This window comes from Oncorhynchus gorbuscha, linkage group LG02 (genome assembly GCF_021184085.1).
Source record: "Oncorhynchus gorbuscha isolate QuinsamMale2020 ecotype Even-year linkage group LG02, OgorEven_v1.0, whole genome shotgun sequence".
In the NCBI taxonomy this organism is placed as follows: domain Eukaryota; kingdom Metazoa; phylum Chordata; class Actinopteri; order Salmoniformes; family Salmonidae; genus Oncorhynchus; species Oncorhynchus gorbuscha.
The window spans coordinates 31,649,591-31,664,898 of NC_060174.1; the positions used below are offsets into that span (position 1 = coordinate 31,649,591).

The 15,308-nt window shown below is 42.1% G+C and overlaps 1 protein-coding gene across 2 annotated transcripts; it reads left to right on the forward strand.

Moving 5' to 3' along the window:
- Positions 1 to 2,483: 2,483 nt before the first annotated feature.
- On the forward strand, positions 2,484 to 14,776 carry lysmd4 (LysM, putative peptidoglycan-binding, domain containing 4). 2 transcript variants are annotated; one of them, XM_046307549.1, is made up of 3 exons: positions 2,484 to 2,645; positions 5,784 to 6,062; positions 13,510 to 14,776. In XM_046307549.1, exons 2-3 carry the CDS (start codon positions 5,796 to 5,798, stop codon positions 14,089 to 14,091), a joined length of 849 nt encoding a protein of 282 aa, XP_046163505.1. In that variant the 5' UTR covers positions 2,484 to 2,645; positions 5,784 to 5,795; the 3' UTR covers positions 14,092 to 14,776. The 2 variants fall into 2 exon arrangements, with proteins under 2 accessions (XP_046163505.1, XP_046163511.1); XM_046307555.1 differs by having other exon boundaries at positions 2,501 to 2,645; positions 5,787 to 6,062.
- The last annotated feature ends 532 nt before the right edge of the window (positions 14,777 to 15,308 follow it).

A 15,308-nucleotide genomic window follows, 5' to 3' on the forward strand; every position in this document is an offset into this window, starting at 1 on the left:
GCCGACAGGTGAGGTCAAGGCTTCTGAGCTGTTGGACTATGATTTGTGAAGAAAGTGGATCCATGCCTTTCAGCCAATCTATTTGTGGTATGAAGCATTCCAAAATCAAGTTCATTAATATGGAGTTGGTCCTCTCTTTGCTGCGAGAACAGCCTTCACTCTTCTGGGAAGGCTTTCCACTAGATGTTGGAACATTGCTGCGAGGACTTACTAATGCTCTTTTGGCTTAATGGAAGTAAGATCGGGCACTGATGTTGGGCGATTAGGCCTAGCTCAGTCAGTGTTCCAATTCATCCCAAAGGTGTTTGATGGGGCTGAGGTCAGGGCTCTGTGCAGGCCAGTAAAGCTCTTCCACACCGATCTCTGTTGCCACAAAGTTGGAAACACAGAATCATTTACAATGTCATTGTATGCTGTAGTGTTAAATATTTCTCTTCACTGGAACTAAGGGGTCTATCCTGAACCATGAAAAACAGCCCCAGACCATTATTCCTCCATCAGCTCCCGACGAACAGTTCTTGTGCTGACGTTGATTCCAGAGGCAGTTTGGAACTCGGTCGTTAGTGTTGCAACCGAAGACAGATGATTTTTACGAGCTATGTGCTTCAACACTCGGCGGTACAGTTCTGTGAGCTTGTGTGACCTACCTTTTCGCGGTTGAGCCGTTGTTGCTCCTAGATGTTTCCACTTTACAATGACAGCACTTACAGTTGACAGGGACAGCTCAAGCAGGGCAGATATTTGACAAACTGACTTGTTGGAAAGGTGGCATCCTATGACAGTGCCACATTGAAAGTCACTGAGCTCTTCAGTAAGACCATTCTACTGTCAATGTGTGTCTATGGAGATTGCATGGCTGTGTGCTCGACTGTATAAACCTGTCAGCAACGGATGTGACTGAAATAGCTGAATCCACTCATTTGACCATGTAGTGTGTATATAACACCAACTCATTCCAGGGTTTTTCTTTATTTTGACTATTTTCTACATTGAAGAATAATAGTGAAGACATGAAAAAACACATATGGAATCTTGTAGTAACCAAAAAAGCGTTAAACAAATAAATATATTATATATTTGAGATTCTTCAAAGTAGCCACCCTTTGTCTTGATGACAGCTTTGCAGTGGAAATCAGTTCTTTGGTCTGATGAGTCTAAATGTGAGATTTTTAGTTCCAACCTCTGTGTCTTTGTGAGACCCGGAGTAGGTGAACGGATGATTTCCGCATGTGTGGTTCCCACAATGAAGCACACACATTTAACCAGCATGGCTACCACAGCATTCTACAGCGATACGCCATCCCATCTGGTTTGCGCTTACATTACGTCGTTACACGTGTCAAGCTTATGGGCATGTTGCAGCAGTGTGTAGGAGGGAGGTTCCTAGGTGTGAGAAATGTGCAAAAGGGCATGAGACAAAGGAATGTGTAGCATTGGGGAAAGTAGTGGTATGTGTTAATTGTAGGGGTGCCCATGGAGCTGGGGATCAGAAATGTCTGGTGCGAGAGAGGCAGGTTGAGGTTTCCAGGGTTCGAGTAGTGCAGAAGTTGTCATCTGATACAGCACTCCATCACTCTCCTTCTTGGTCAAATAGCCCTTACACAGCCTGGGGATGTGTTTTGGGTCATTGTCCTGTTGAAAAACAATGATAAACCCACTAAGCAGGGCGGCAGGGTAGCCTAGTGGTTAGAGCATTGGACGAGTAACCGAAAGGTTGCAAGTTCAAATCCCCGAGCTGACAAGGTACAAAATATGTCGTTCTGCCCTTGAACGGGCAGTTAACCCATTGTTCCTAGGCCGTCATTGAAAATAAGAATTTGTTCTTAACCGACTTGCCTAGTAAAATAAAGGTAAAAAAAAAATATGCTGAGGCAGTGAAGATAATAATATATGCCATTTAGCAGACGCTTTTATCCAAAGCGACTTACAGTCATGTGTGCATACATTCTACGTATGGGTGGTCCCGGGGATCGAACCCACTACCCTTGCGTTACAAGCGACATGCTCTACCAACTGAGCTACAGAAGGACCACAGAGGAAGATGGGTCAAGGGGGAGGGATCCTAAGAGGAGTGGTGTGAGTAGTAAATCTGTACCAGTACAGAGTGCTAAACCAACAAGTGATATATGTTTCAGTAAGATTGAATTTTTTTGCATTTATAGCAATGGTGATCAACTTATAGTTGATCAAAATTGATGATGTGGTGGCAGGTGCAGAGAGGTGTTTGGGTGTGCTAGACCTGACGTCAGAGTTACAGGGTGTTTTGAGTGGTGGTGTCCCACCACCGCTATACTCCACAATTTAGTCCTACTTCAGGCCAACAACCTTGAAAGGATGGGACACCACCGCTCAAAACACCCTGTAACTCTGACGTCAGAGTTACAGAAAAGTATAAGGGAGTTGTACTCCATTCTCGTAGGTGGCGGTAATTCAACATTTATTGGATGCCAACCGCCGTTAAATCTCATCGAAGAAGAAAAACGACCAAAGAATTTAGTCTGCCGGAAAACTACACGAAGAAGAAAAACTATGCCTAGACTGGATTTTCCAAAACTGAAAGGAGAGTCCTGTCTTTGCAGCTCTGTAAAAAGTGAGAGTTGCGGAGGATTTGACACTATGGGAAAACTGGACGAGTTACTTTTAAGGTGAGTTGCAAGCTCAAACTTTATTAGCCAATCTGATTTGAAATGAATAAACGTCTTTTGTATATTTTTTTCGATTGATTTACATTTGGTTCAAGCTAGCTACTGTAATGTGTTAGGTAATTTAGGTTTACTATAATGTCACGTCCACAGTCCGTGAGTGAAGCAAGTAACGTTAAGTGTGCAAGGTCATATTCGGCCTGTTAGCTAAATTAAACAGCTAGCTGTTACTAGCTACGTACCAGTCGCCACGCAACTTGCTGGTTATTTTGTTAATCTGTTTTCGTTTTGATAGTATGTATAGTAGCTTGCAAGCGATTGTCATAGTTTTTATGAAACTTAATGTCTGACCTGTTAACGTTAGCTAGTCACATGTATAACTAGTAGGTACAGAAGCTAGCTGACACATCTCAACTCCAGGTAGTTATGTATCTACCTGGAGTTGAGATTTCTCAACGAATTCATAACACATCTAGACTAGTTTCAGGACTGTCTGTTGCATGTAATGCAACTTCGCATGGTCTGACTAGGTTCATTGAATGTCATAACTAGCCAGCTCTCGAAAACCCTCAACTTTACAGAGTATAGTTTTTAGCGGTTACATTCGCCCACGGTTGGCTCGATGTGAACTACAAGTTGTGTTGTTTAAAGGTTTAGAAACGTCTAATTATTGTTTCCGAAACATATGCTGATGTACCGCTTATCTGTCATGTTAGCAAAAATGTTTCTCAAATAAAGATACTTACTGTAGTAGTTTTGCACAAATCCACAAGCTGTGTGTGCATCCAGTTGACGAACTACACTTCCTCTCCAGTTATTAGTGAAGGGTCGTTCGCGAACGAGTCGGCTCTTGTAGGTGAACTTTGGGAGTCGGCTCGCATATCAGAAGAGCCGAATCTATTTATAAACGTATAAAACAATTAATATGAATATAATTAACTAATTCAAATAACTTTAAAAAATAATAATACAATTGCCCAATGCTCAAGCGCACACACATTCGTTCTGGCTGTCTTCTCACACTTCTCACCTGTTGTTCCTGTCAATCAGACACAGTGTCAACCAAAGATGCGTGAGGGAGGGCCGAGCCAACTCACTCAGTCACACACTTAGCAGCCGAGTAGAGAGAGGAAGGACAGCTGTGAAAACAACAGCTGGAAAATTAGTCTGAAGCACAGTAGCATTTGGATGCATTTTAATAATGTAGACTATGTTAGAGCACAGTGTAGAATTTCCCAAAACTAGCGGGCCTGCTAGTGATAGTGGTGGATCCAGCGTATCCACTCAGTCAAGTAGGCCTACTCTGCAACCCACAGCAATGCAGTCTTCTATGGACCACTTTATGCCAAAGTCTATGTCTGTAGCAAAACCATGCCAAATTGATATTGCATTGGCTAAAATGATTGCCACCGATTTCCAGCCATTTTCGTTTGTGGAGGATAGAGCTTTTAGAAATTGTAGCAGTACTCTAAATCCAATGTATGCAATTACCAGCAGGAAAACCCTTTCAAAGTCACTTATTCCACGACTGTACAAGAGCACACAGGATTCAGTGCGGGAAAGAGTCCAAAAAGCTACTGCAGTTAGCCTCACCACTGACTGCTGGACATCAAGGGTAACCACCACCATGTCACTTCATTGAAGATTTTTCAATGTCTGTCTTCTGGACTGCTTTGAGTTCAGTGACAAGACACCTCAGATAACTTGGCAGAGGAACTGTTGAGTGGCCAGAGAATGACAAGTAGATGGAAAAGTATCCTGTTGTGTTAACGACAATGCAGCTAACATAACCAAAGCCATGAAAATGTTAAAATGGACCCATCATCCATGTCTTGCCCAATCAACCTGATTGTAAGAGATGCTCTAAAGTTGACGAAACCCATTGTGGACAAAGTGAAAGCAGCTGTGGAATGCTTCCACAGGAGCACAGTAGCTGCTGAAAATCTAAAGTCTACACAACGCCAGATGAGGATGCCTGAGCTAAGGCCTAAACAAGACTGCACTACAAGTTGGAATTCAACAGAAGATACGTCATCAAAGGACACTAAAGCAGTTAGCGTCTATGAATGGGTTATGCGATAACTAGCTAGCAATGTTTCCACACTTGACTTTACAGGGTAGCTTATACAAAACACCACCATATATTTTTAAACTAACCTGCTCTTGGAGATAATTTCTTTGTTCTTGATTCGGGGAAAAGTGTTATCTAATATGTCGGTGTCCAGTTGCAGGTGGTTCTACAAAAACCAGAGAACACGTCGATTTAATATCTTTGAGTTGAGTGGGTAACATGGGCGCGGCCTCATTTTAATAGCTGGGTGCTCTGCCATATGTCATTAACTTCAAATTAAATCCCAAGTTCAAGAAACATTGGGAAATGGCAGCACTCCCAAAAAGTTTTTTAAAGGGACAAAAAGACATGACATTAGGTGACAACTTTTTGTACTAAATAAAAAATGAAAACAAAAAGGTTTTTGGAGTGGTCGCAATGTGACGTGCTGTCATCTTCACGTTGCTGCGTCTCATGGAAACGACTAGTTCCTGAAAAGATGTTGGGAAATGCTAGATGTGCGGCAGCTAAGATGGCGAGGAACCTCCTCACGTGGTACAGAACATGGATTTAATATCTTTCAGAGTTTTCTGTTTTTTGTAGAACCACATGCAACTGGACACTGACATTTTAAAGGATAACCTTTTTCCTGAATCAAGAACGAAAAAGGTATCGCCAAGAGCAGGTTAGTTGAAGAATCTATGGAAGCATTTTGTATAAGCTGCCCTGTAACGTCAAGTATGGAAATATTGTTATCACATATCTTGCGTAACACAGTGTCTAAGAGTAGACTAGCTATAGCTGAGTAAAGGCATAGGTAGCTCTCAATTTAGAGAGGTTATAAGTGGCTTTGGTAAAGGTAAACTCATTCCTGTAATGTTGGTAGAACGTCAGTTGAGTTAATGAAGAATATAAAAAATAAGGGAATTAAAGTTCGGCAACTTACTGTTCAAACAATGTACCTGTGATTGTCTGTGCACTAGGTATAGAAACAGTCTCAGAGGTATTTTTGTATTCAGTTTACATAGCAAGCTACTTCTTATAAAACCCTTATCACACTTGATAATTTTGTGTCTTCTTTCCACCTAAAGTAGCTAGTTGTGATGCGGAGAGGAGACCTTGTTCCCCGGGCCTTCCAGGCCCCAGTGGATGTCCATGCTAGTTTAGATGGCCAGGTGTACATGTTCAGGAACGGCCAGCCAAATGGCTCTGCAGGCTCTTCAGAGGAAGAAGAGTTCAATGTGATGGCGCTTAGGCCCCGGGGGCGGCAGGAGCCGGACCAGGACAGACTGGGCAGCCTCATGCTGCTAGAGAGGGATGTATTGGTTGGGGACAACCTCAACAAACTTGCTCTGCAATATGGCTGCAAAGTAAGTCCTTGAGCCCATTTATTTGCTGTCAGCAAACTGTACATAGTGTACTGTACAGTACACTTAACGTCAGACACTGTACATATAGGTAACTGACAAAATAAAGGAAAAACCAGAATAAAGTGTCTTAAAAGGGAATTGGGCCACCACGAGTTGCCAGAACAGCTTCAATGTCTCTAGAACTCTATTGGAGGGATGCAACAATTCTTCCACAGAAAATTCTATAATCTGGTGTTTTGTTGTTGGTGGTGGAAAATGCGGTGTCAGGTGCTGCTCCTGAATCTCCATAAGTTTTCAATTGGGTTGAGATTTTATGACTGAGACACACACAATAGTGATGTGCATCTTTCCCTTTCAAGACAAATCAATATGTATCTATGTAGATACATTGGCTACAATAAAGGAATAAAACATTTTAGCTTGAAACAATTCAATGCAATTTGGTTAGATTAGAGAACGAATCGATTCGATGCATTAACGTTTGCATATATACATATTTTCCATTGTAAATTCAAATCTTCTGCTGATGGAGTTCATGAGCTAGGCCTCTGAGCTGGATCAATGTGTGTGAATGTACAGTGCCTTGCGAAAGTATTCGGCCCCCTTGAACTTTGACCTTTTGCCACATTTCAGGCTTCAAACAAAGATATAAAACTGTATTTTTTTGTGAAGAATCAACAACAAGTGGGACACAATCATGAAGTGGAACGACATTTATTGGATATTTCAAACTTTTTTAACAAATCAAAAACTGAAAAATTGGGTGTGCAAAATTATTCAGCCCCCTTAAGTTAATACTTTGTAGCGCCACCTTTTGCTGCGATTACAGCTGTAAGTCGCTTGGGGTATGTCTCTATCAGTTTTGCACATCGAGAGACTGACATTTTTTCCCATTCCTCCTTGCAAAACAGTTTGAGCTAGTGAGGTTGGATAGAGAGCATTTGTGAACAGCAGTTTTCAGTTCCTTCCACAGATTCTCGATTGGATTCAGGTCTGGACTTTGACTTGGCCATTCTAACACCTGGATATGTTTATTTTTTAACCATTCAATTGTAGATTTTGTTTTGGATCATTGTCTTGTTGAAAGACAAATCTCCGTCCCAGTCTCAGGTCTTTTGCAGACTCCATCAGGTTTTCTTCCAGAATGGTCCTGTATTTGGCTCCATCCATCTTCCCATCAATTTTAACCATCTTCCCTGTCCCTGCTGAAGCAAAGCAGGTCCCAAACCATGATGCTGCCACCACGTTTGACAGTGGGGATGGTGTGTTCAGGGTGTTGCTTTTACACCAAACATAACATTTTGCATTGTTGCCAAAAAGTTCAATTTTGGTTTCATCTGACCAGAGCACCTTCTTCCACATGTTTGGTGTGTCTCCCAGGTGGCTTGTGGCAAACTTTAAACAACACTTTTTATGGATATCTTTAAGAAATGGCTTTCTTCTAGCCACTCTTCCATAAAGGCCAGATTTGTGCAATATACGACTGATTGTTGTCCTATGGACAGAGTCTCCCACCTCAGCTGTAGATCTCTGCAGTTCATCCAGAGTGATCATGGGCCTCTTGGCTGCATCTCTGATCAGTCTTCTCCTTGTATGAGCTGAAAGTTTAGAGGGATGGCCAGGTCTTGGTAGATTTGCAGTGGTCTGATACTCCTTCCATTTCAATATTATCGCTTGCACAGTGCTCCTTGGGATGTTTAAAGCTTGGGAAATCTTTTTGTATCCAAATCCGGCTATAAACTTCACAACAGTATCTCGGACCTGCCTGGTGTGTTCCTTGTTCTTCATGATGCTCTCTGCGCTTTTAACGGACCTCTGAGACTATCACAGTGCAGGTGCATTTATACGGAGACTTGATTACACACAGGTGGATTGTATTTATCATCATTAGTCATTTAGGTCAACATTGGATCATTCAGAGATCCTCACTGAACTTCTGGAGAGAGTTTGCTGCACTGAAAGTAAAGGGGCTGAATAATTTTGCACACCCAATTTTTCAGTTTTTGATTTGTTAAAAAAGTTTGAAATATCCAATAAATGTCGTTCCACTTCATGATTGTGTCCCACTTGTTGTTGATTCTTCACAAAAAAATACAGTTTTATATCTTTGTTTGAAGCCTGAAATGTGGCAAACGGTCGCAAAGTTCAAGGGGGCCGAATACTTTCACACTGTAAATGATGTACAGTATATCACAAAAGTGAGTACACCCCTCATTTTTGTCATATGAAAAGATATACTCAAATATTTACAACACTGAAGAAATGACACCTTGCTACAATGTAAAGTAGTGAGTGTACAGCTTGTATAACAGTGTAAAGTTGCTGTCCCCTCAAAATAACTCAACACACAGCCATTAATGTCTAAACCGCTGGCAACAAAATTGGGCCCAATTAGCCATTTTCCCTCCCTGGTGTCATGTGACTCGTTAGTGTTACAAAGTCTCTGGTATGAATGGGGAGCAGGTGTGTTACAGTTGGTGTCATCGCTCTCACACTCCCTCATACTGACTGGTCACTGGAAGTTCAACATGGCACCTCATGGCAAAGAACTCTGAGAATCTTTAAAAAATAATTGTTGCTCTACATAAAGATGGTCTGGGCTATAAGAAGATTGCCAAGACCCTGAAACTGAGCTGCAGCACGGTGGCCAAGACCATACATCGGTTTAACTGGACAGGTTCCACTCAGAACAGGCCTCTCCATGGTCGACCAAAGAAGTTGAGTGCACGTTCTCAGCGTCATATCCTGAGGTTGTCTTTGGGAAATAGACGTATGAGTGCTGCCAGCATTGCTGCAGAGGTTGAAGGGGTGGGGGGTTAGCCTGTCAGTGCTCAGACCATACGCCATACACTGCATTAAATTGGTCTGCATGGCTGTTGTCCCAGAAAGGAAGCCTCTTCTAAAGATGATGCACAAGAAAGCCCACAAACAGTTTGCTGAAGACAAGCAGACCAAGGACATGGATTACTGGAACCATGTCCTGTGGTCTGATGAGACCAAGATAAACTTATTTGGTTCAGATGGTGTGAAGTGTGTGTGGCAGCAACCAGGTGAGGAGTACAAAGACAAGTGTGTCTTGCCTACAGTCAAACATGGTGGTGGGAGTGTCATGGTCTGGGGCTGCATGAGTGCTGCCGGCACTGGGGAGCAACAGTTCATTGAGGGAACCATGAATGCCAACATGTACTGTGACATACTGAAGCAGAGCATGATCCCCTCCCTTTGGAGACTGGGCCGCATGGCAGTATTCCAACATGATAACGACTCCAAACACACCTCCAAGACGACCACTACCTTGCTAAAGAAGCTGAGGGTTAAGGTGATGGACTGGCCAAGCATGTCTCCAGACCTAAACCCTATTGAGCATCTGTGGGGCATCCTCAAACGGAAGGTGGAGGAGTGCTAGGTCTCTAACATCCACCAGCTCTGTGATGTCGTCATGGAGGAGTGGAAGAGGACTCCAGTGGCAACCTGTGAAGCTCTGATAAACTCCATGCCCAAGAGGGTTAAGGCAGTGCTGGAAAATGATGGTGGCCACACAAAATATTGACACTTTGGGCCCAATTTGGACATTTTCACTTAGGGGTGTACTCACTTTTGTTGCCAGCGGTTAAGACATTAATGGCTGTGTGTTGAGTTATTTTGAGGGGACAGCAAATTTACACTGTTATACAAGCTGCACACTCACTACTTTACATTGTAGCAAAGTGTCATTTCTTCAGTGTTGTCACCTGAAAAGATATACTCAAATATTTACATAATGTGAGGGGTGCACTCACTTTTATGATATACTGTATGTGTATGTACTATGTAGGCAGATTAAGTGTTAGCGCTAGTAATGTATCAATATTTTTTACAAATGAGCTATGACATAGAAAATGAATAGCCAATAGTGCTATATCAAATCAAATGTTATTTGTCACATACACATGGTTAGTAGATGTTAATGCGAATGTAGCGCAATGTTTATGCTAATGACCATGCAGTCATATCTAACAAGTAGTCTAACAATTTCACAACAACTACCTTATACACACAAGTGTAAAGGAGTGAATAAGAATATGTACATAAAAATATATGAATGAGTGATGGCTGAACGGCATAGGCAAGATGCAGGAGATGGTATAGAGTACAGTATATACAGTGGGGAGAACAAGTATTTGATACACTGCCGATTTTGCAGGTTTTCCTACTTACAAAGCATGTAGAGGTCTACAATTTTTATCATAGGTACACTTCAACTGTGAAAGACGGAATCGAAAAATCCTGAAAATCACATTGTATGATTTTTCATTACTTAAAAAAATCATACTCATATACCTTAGACTATTGGATGTTCTTATAGGCACTTTAGTATTGCCAGTGTAACAGTATAGCTTCCGTTCCCTCTCCTCGCCCCTACCTGGGCTCGAACCAGGAACACAACAACAGCCACCCTCAGCAGCGTTACCCATGCAGAGCAAGGGGAACAACTACTCCAGGTCTCAGAGCGAGTGACGTTTGAAACGCTATATAGCGCTAACTAGCAAGCCATTTCACACCACATCGTTACACCAGCCTAATCTCGGGAGTTGATAGGCTTGAAGTCATAAACCGCAGAGCTGCTGGCAAAACGCACAAAAGGGCTGTTTGAATGAATGCTTATGAGCCTGCTGGTGCCTACCATCGCTCAGTCCGACTGCTCTATCAAATCATAGACTTAATTATAACATAATAACACACAGAAATGCGAGCCTTAGGTCATTAATATGGTTGAATCCGGAAACTATCATCTCAAAAACAAGACGTTTATTCTTTCAGTGAAATACGGAACCGTTCCGTATTTTATTTAACAGGTGGCATCCATCAGTCTAACATTGCACAACCTTCAATATTATGTCATAATTACGTAAAATTCTGGCAAATTAGTTCGCAAAACTGTTGCATATACCCTGACTCTGCGTGCAATGAACGCAAGAGAAGTGACACAATTTCACCTGGTTAATATTGCCTGCTAGCCTGGATTTCTTTTAGCTAAATATGTAGGTTTTAAAATATATACTTCTGTGTATAGATTTTAAGAAAGGCATTGGTGTTTATGATTAGGTACCCGTTGGAGCAACGACAGTCCTTTTTGGCGAATGCGCTCTACATCAATTATATACAACATAGGGCATGCTAGATAAACTTATACTATCATAAAACATGTGTAGTTATAACTAGTGATTATGATTGATTAAGTTTAATGCTAGCTAGCAACTTACCTTGGCTTCTTACTGCATTCGCGTAACAGGCGGGCTCCTCGTGAGGCAGGTGGTTAGAGCGTTGGACTAGTTAACCGTAAGGTTGCAAAATTGAATCCCTGAGCTGACAAGATAAGAATCTGTCGTTCTGCCCCTGAACAAGGCAGTTAACCCACCTAAACTGTCATTGAAAATAAGAATTTGTTCTTAACCGACTTGCCTAGTTAAATAAAGCTTAAATAAAGGTGTAAAATAAACAACAAAAAAAACATTGTCAATCGGCGTCCAAAATTACCGATTTCCTATTGTTATAAAAACTTGTAATCGGACATTCCGATTAAATTGGTCGACCTCTACTCACTACTCTCTGGAGAGCCTTACGGTTGTGGGCGGAGCAGGTGCCGTACCAGGCGGTGATACAGCCCGACAAGATGCTTTCCATTGTGCATCTGTAAAAGTTTGAGTGTTTTTGGTTGGCAAGCCAAATTTCTTCAGCCTCCTGAGGTTGAAGAGGCACTGCTGTGCCGCCTACGCCACGCTGTCTGTGTGGGTGGACCATTTCAGTTTGTCTGTGACGCCAAGTACGCCGAGGAACTTAAAACTTTCCACCTTCTCCACTACTGTCCCGTCGATGTAGATAGGGGAGTGCTCCCTTCTGTTGTTTCCAGAAGTCCACGATCATCTCCTTTGTTTTATTGACATTGAGTGTGAGGTTATTTTCCTGACACCACACTCCGAGGGCCCTCACCTCCTCCCTGTAGGCCGTCTCGTCGTTGTTGGTAATCAAGCCTACCACTGTAATGTGGTCTGCAAACTTGATGATTGAGTTGGAGGCGTGCATGACCACGCAGTCATGGGAGTACAGGAGGGCCGCCCCCTCACCACATGGGGGCGGCCCTTCAGGCAGTCCAGGACCCAGTATCACAGGGTGGGGTCGAGACCCAGGGCCTTAATGACGAGTTTGGAGGGTACTATGGTGTTAAATGCTGAGCTGTAGTCGATGAACAGCATATTATAGCACAACTTTAGATTTCAAACCATCTCAGAATGGTTTTTACGGTTCTGAAGATTTTAGTGATTTCCTCTCGTTTCGGCCATGCACTGCACCTCACAAAAGGGATTGCTGTACTTGTTATACAGGGTAGTGCTGATAATTTCACATCTAAAAATAGGCATATACACTGATTGTTTAAAGCAAAACCATTTCTGATGGTGAACTGGAAATCAAAATAAATCTATTGTAAGCCCTGTTCAGCAGGTATCGCCAGAAGAGTTGTCTCCAGTAGCTTACTTTTATTTCAGTAAAACACCATTTTCAACAGTGTATAGTTAACAATAAATTACATAGGTTGTCACTAGGGATGCAAATGTCTATCAATTGTTGCAGACTAACCAACCCCCATTAACTTGTTAACAAACATCAAAATAATATTTACGTTCGACCAAGACACTGTTCCTGTTTCATGACTGAGATTTGTTAAATTCTTAAACCAATTTTAATTCCACGAAATTGTGCAAATGAACCTATAGACTGACAAGCATGACCGGCTACTCGTTAATATCCTTAGTTGGCACTCGATTAATAATGCTTAACATCACGTAAGCCTACATTGCATTGGTAAGTGCTCGAAGCTGATCACAGTGCTCAGTTTGAGTAGGCTACTGATATTGCCTGGGGTTGTTCAGCATGCAAAATGACTTTAAGCTCAATGTCAATACCATTATATGCAGTTTGACACTGAAGGAGAGGATGCATCAGTTGACAAAAGATGAGAGGTAGGCCTGTTTTTGGAAAGTAAAAATAATGTAATATGAGCCCCCCCCCAAAAAAAAAATGTGAACCGGTGATTCATTTGGTTTGGTTCGGGGTCCGTGGACTGATTCTGTGGACTGATGCACTTCTATCTTTAACATTTGAATCGGGGACCACACACACACACACCCTTTAAGCCCCCTATGCTCGCACTTTCAAAGTCATTGTAATCTCTTCTAGCCCTGTAAGCCAAAATAATGGGCAACTGGGCATTTTATACATGACCCTAAGCATGATGGAATGTTAATTGCTTAATTCATGAACCACATCTGTAGAAGCAACTTCTTTCAAAATGTTTCCCCTCATGTACTCGTGTTTTCTTTATATTGAGTTACCTGTATGTGTCTGCATAGGCTACTGATCATGTGTCCTCACATTATGCCAGTATTGACTCTCTTCTTCCTCTCAACAGGTGGCCGACATAAAGAGGGTGAACAACCTGATTCAGGAACAGGATATGTTTGCATTGAAATCAATCAAAATCCCTGTGAAGAAACACAGCTTATTGACTAACACGGAACACAGTACCTCAAATTCATCCACACCACAGGACAGACCTACAGCCAGCTCATCTGGTAGGCCACATTTACAGGAATACACTGACTTCCTCAAGGAAGTGGATCATGACATCGAGAGACTGATTCAAACCACAGATGCACAGAATGAGGTCTTTTTAGAGGCCGCAGGGCGGCCACAAAATTTGGGCTACAGAGGCCAGCGCTTGACCAGCTATGGAGCAGACTGGGGCATCCAGTGGTGGAACGCTGTGGTGGCCATGCTCCTGATAGGCATTATCCTGCCTGTCTTTTATGTGGTTTATATCAAAACACAAGACACTGGAGTGCCTGCTGCTGTAGCGACCTCAAACAGCTCAGGGACAGGCCTCAGCACAGAAAGCCCTAGGAACTCTTTTAGCAGCCAGGAAAATGTCCCTCAGTCTGAACGAACCAAACACATAGTTCAGGGAAAGAATGTCTATGGACTTCATGCTTAACGTCACTTTAAGAACCAAACCAGTGTTCTGCTTAAAGGTCGTCAAAGAAGTGTTGTGTAACATTTCTTTACAAAAGATTGAAGTTGTAGTACGGATTTCTGTAAGTGTTTTATCACAGACATTGGACTTCATGGTTTCAGATGTGTGCCTTATTAGATGTCTGACTTATCCAGTCAACGGTTCTTTCTTCTTTGTGCTAATTATTTTGAAAACATTTTAACATGTTTGCTGTGTGACAACCTTACAACTGCAATTGAATATGGATATTCAGTTTCGGACTTGCTTAAACATTCTGAACTGATTGTAAAATATCTGTGTGTTTGTTAGTCTTCATGTCCAAATGTAGTGCCATTTTATAGAGATGTTTGTTTTCTTTGCGAGGCATTGGAAAACCTCCTGTGTGTGTGACAGAATCTGTCTGAAATTCAATGCTCGACTGAGGGACCATACAGACACTTGTATGTGTGGGGTACAGCGATGAGGTAGTCATTAAAAAAAACACAAAAAAAAGTGTTAAACACTATTGCACACCGAGTTTATGCAACTTATTGTTAAGCAAATTTCTACTCCTGAACATACACTGAACAAAAATAAACGCAACATGTAAAGTGTTGGTCCCATGTTTTATGAGCTGAGATAAAAGATCCCAGAAATTTTCCATATGCACAAAAAGCTTTTCTCTGAAATTTTCTACACAAATTTGTTTACATCTGTTAGTGAGCATTTCTCCTTTGCCAAGATAATCCATCCACGTGACAGGTGTGGCAACTCAAGAAGCTGATTAAACAGCATGATCATTACACAAGTGCACCTTGTGCTGGGGACAAAAGGCCACTAAAATGTCAGTTTTGTCACACAACACAATGCCACAGAAGTTAAGGGAATGTGCAATTGGTATGCTGACTGCAGGAATGTCCACCATTATTTAATGTTAATTTCTCTACCAAAGCCACCTCCAACGTTGGTTTAGAGAATTTGCCAGTACGTCCAACCGGCTTCTCATCCGCAGACCAAATGTATGGTCTCATGTGGGCGAGCGGTTTGCTGATGTCAATGTAATAAGCAGAGTGCACCATGGTGGGGTTATGGTATGGGCAGGCATAAGCTACGGACAACAAACACAATTGCATTTTTTGATGGCAATTTGAATGCAGTGATACCATGACGAGATCCTGAGGCCCATTGTCGTGCCATTCATTAGCCGTCATCACCTCATC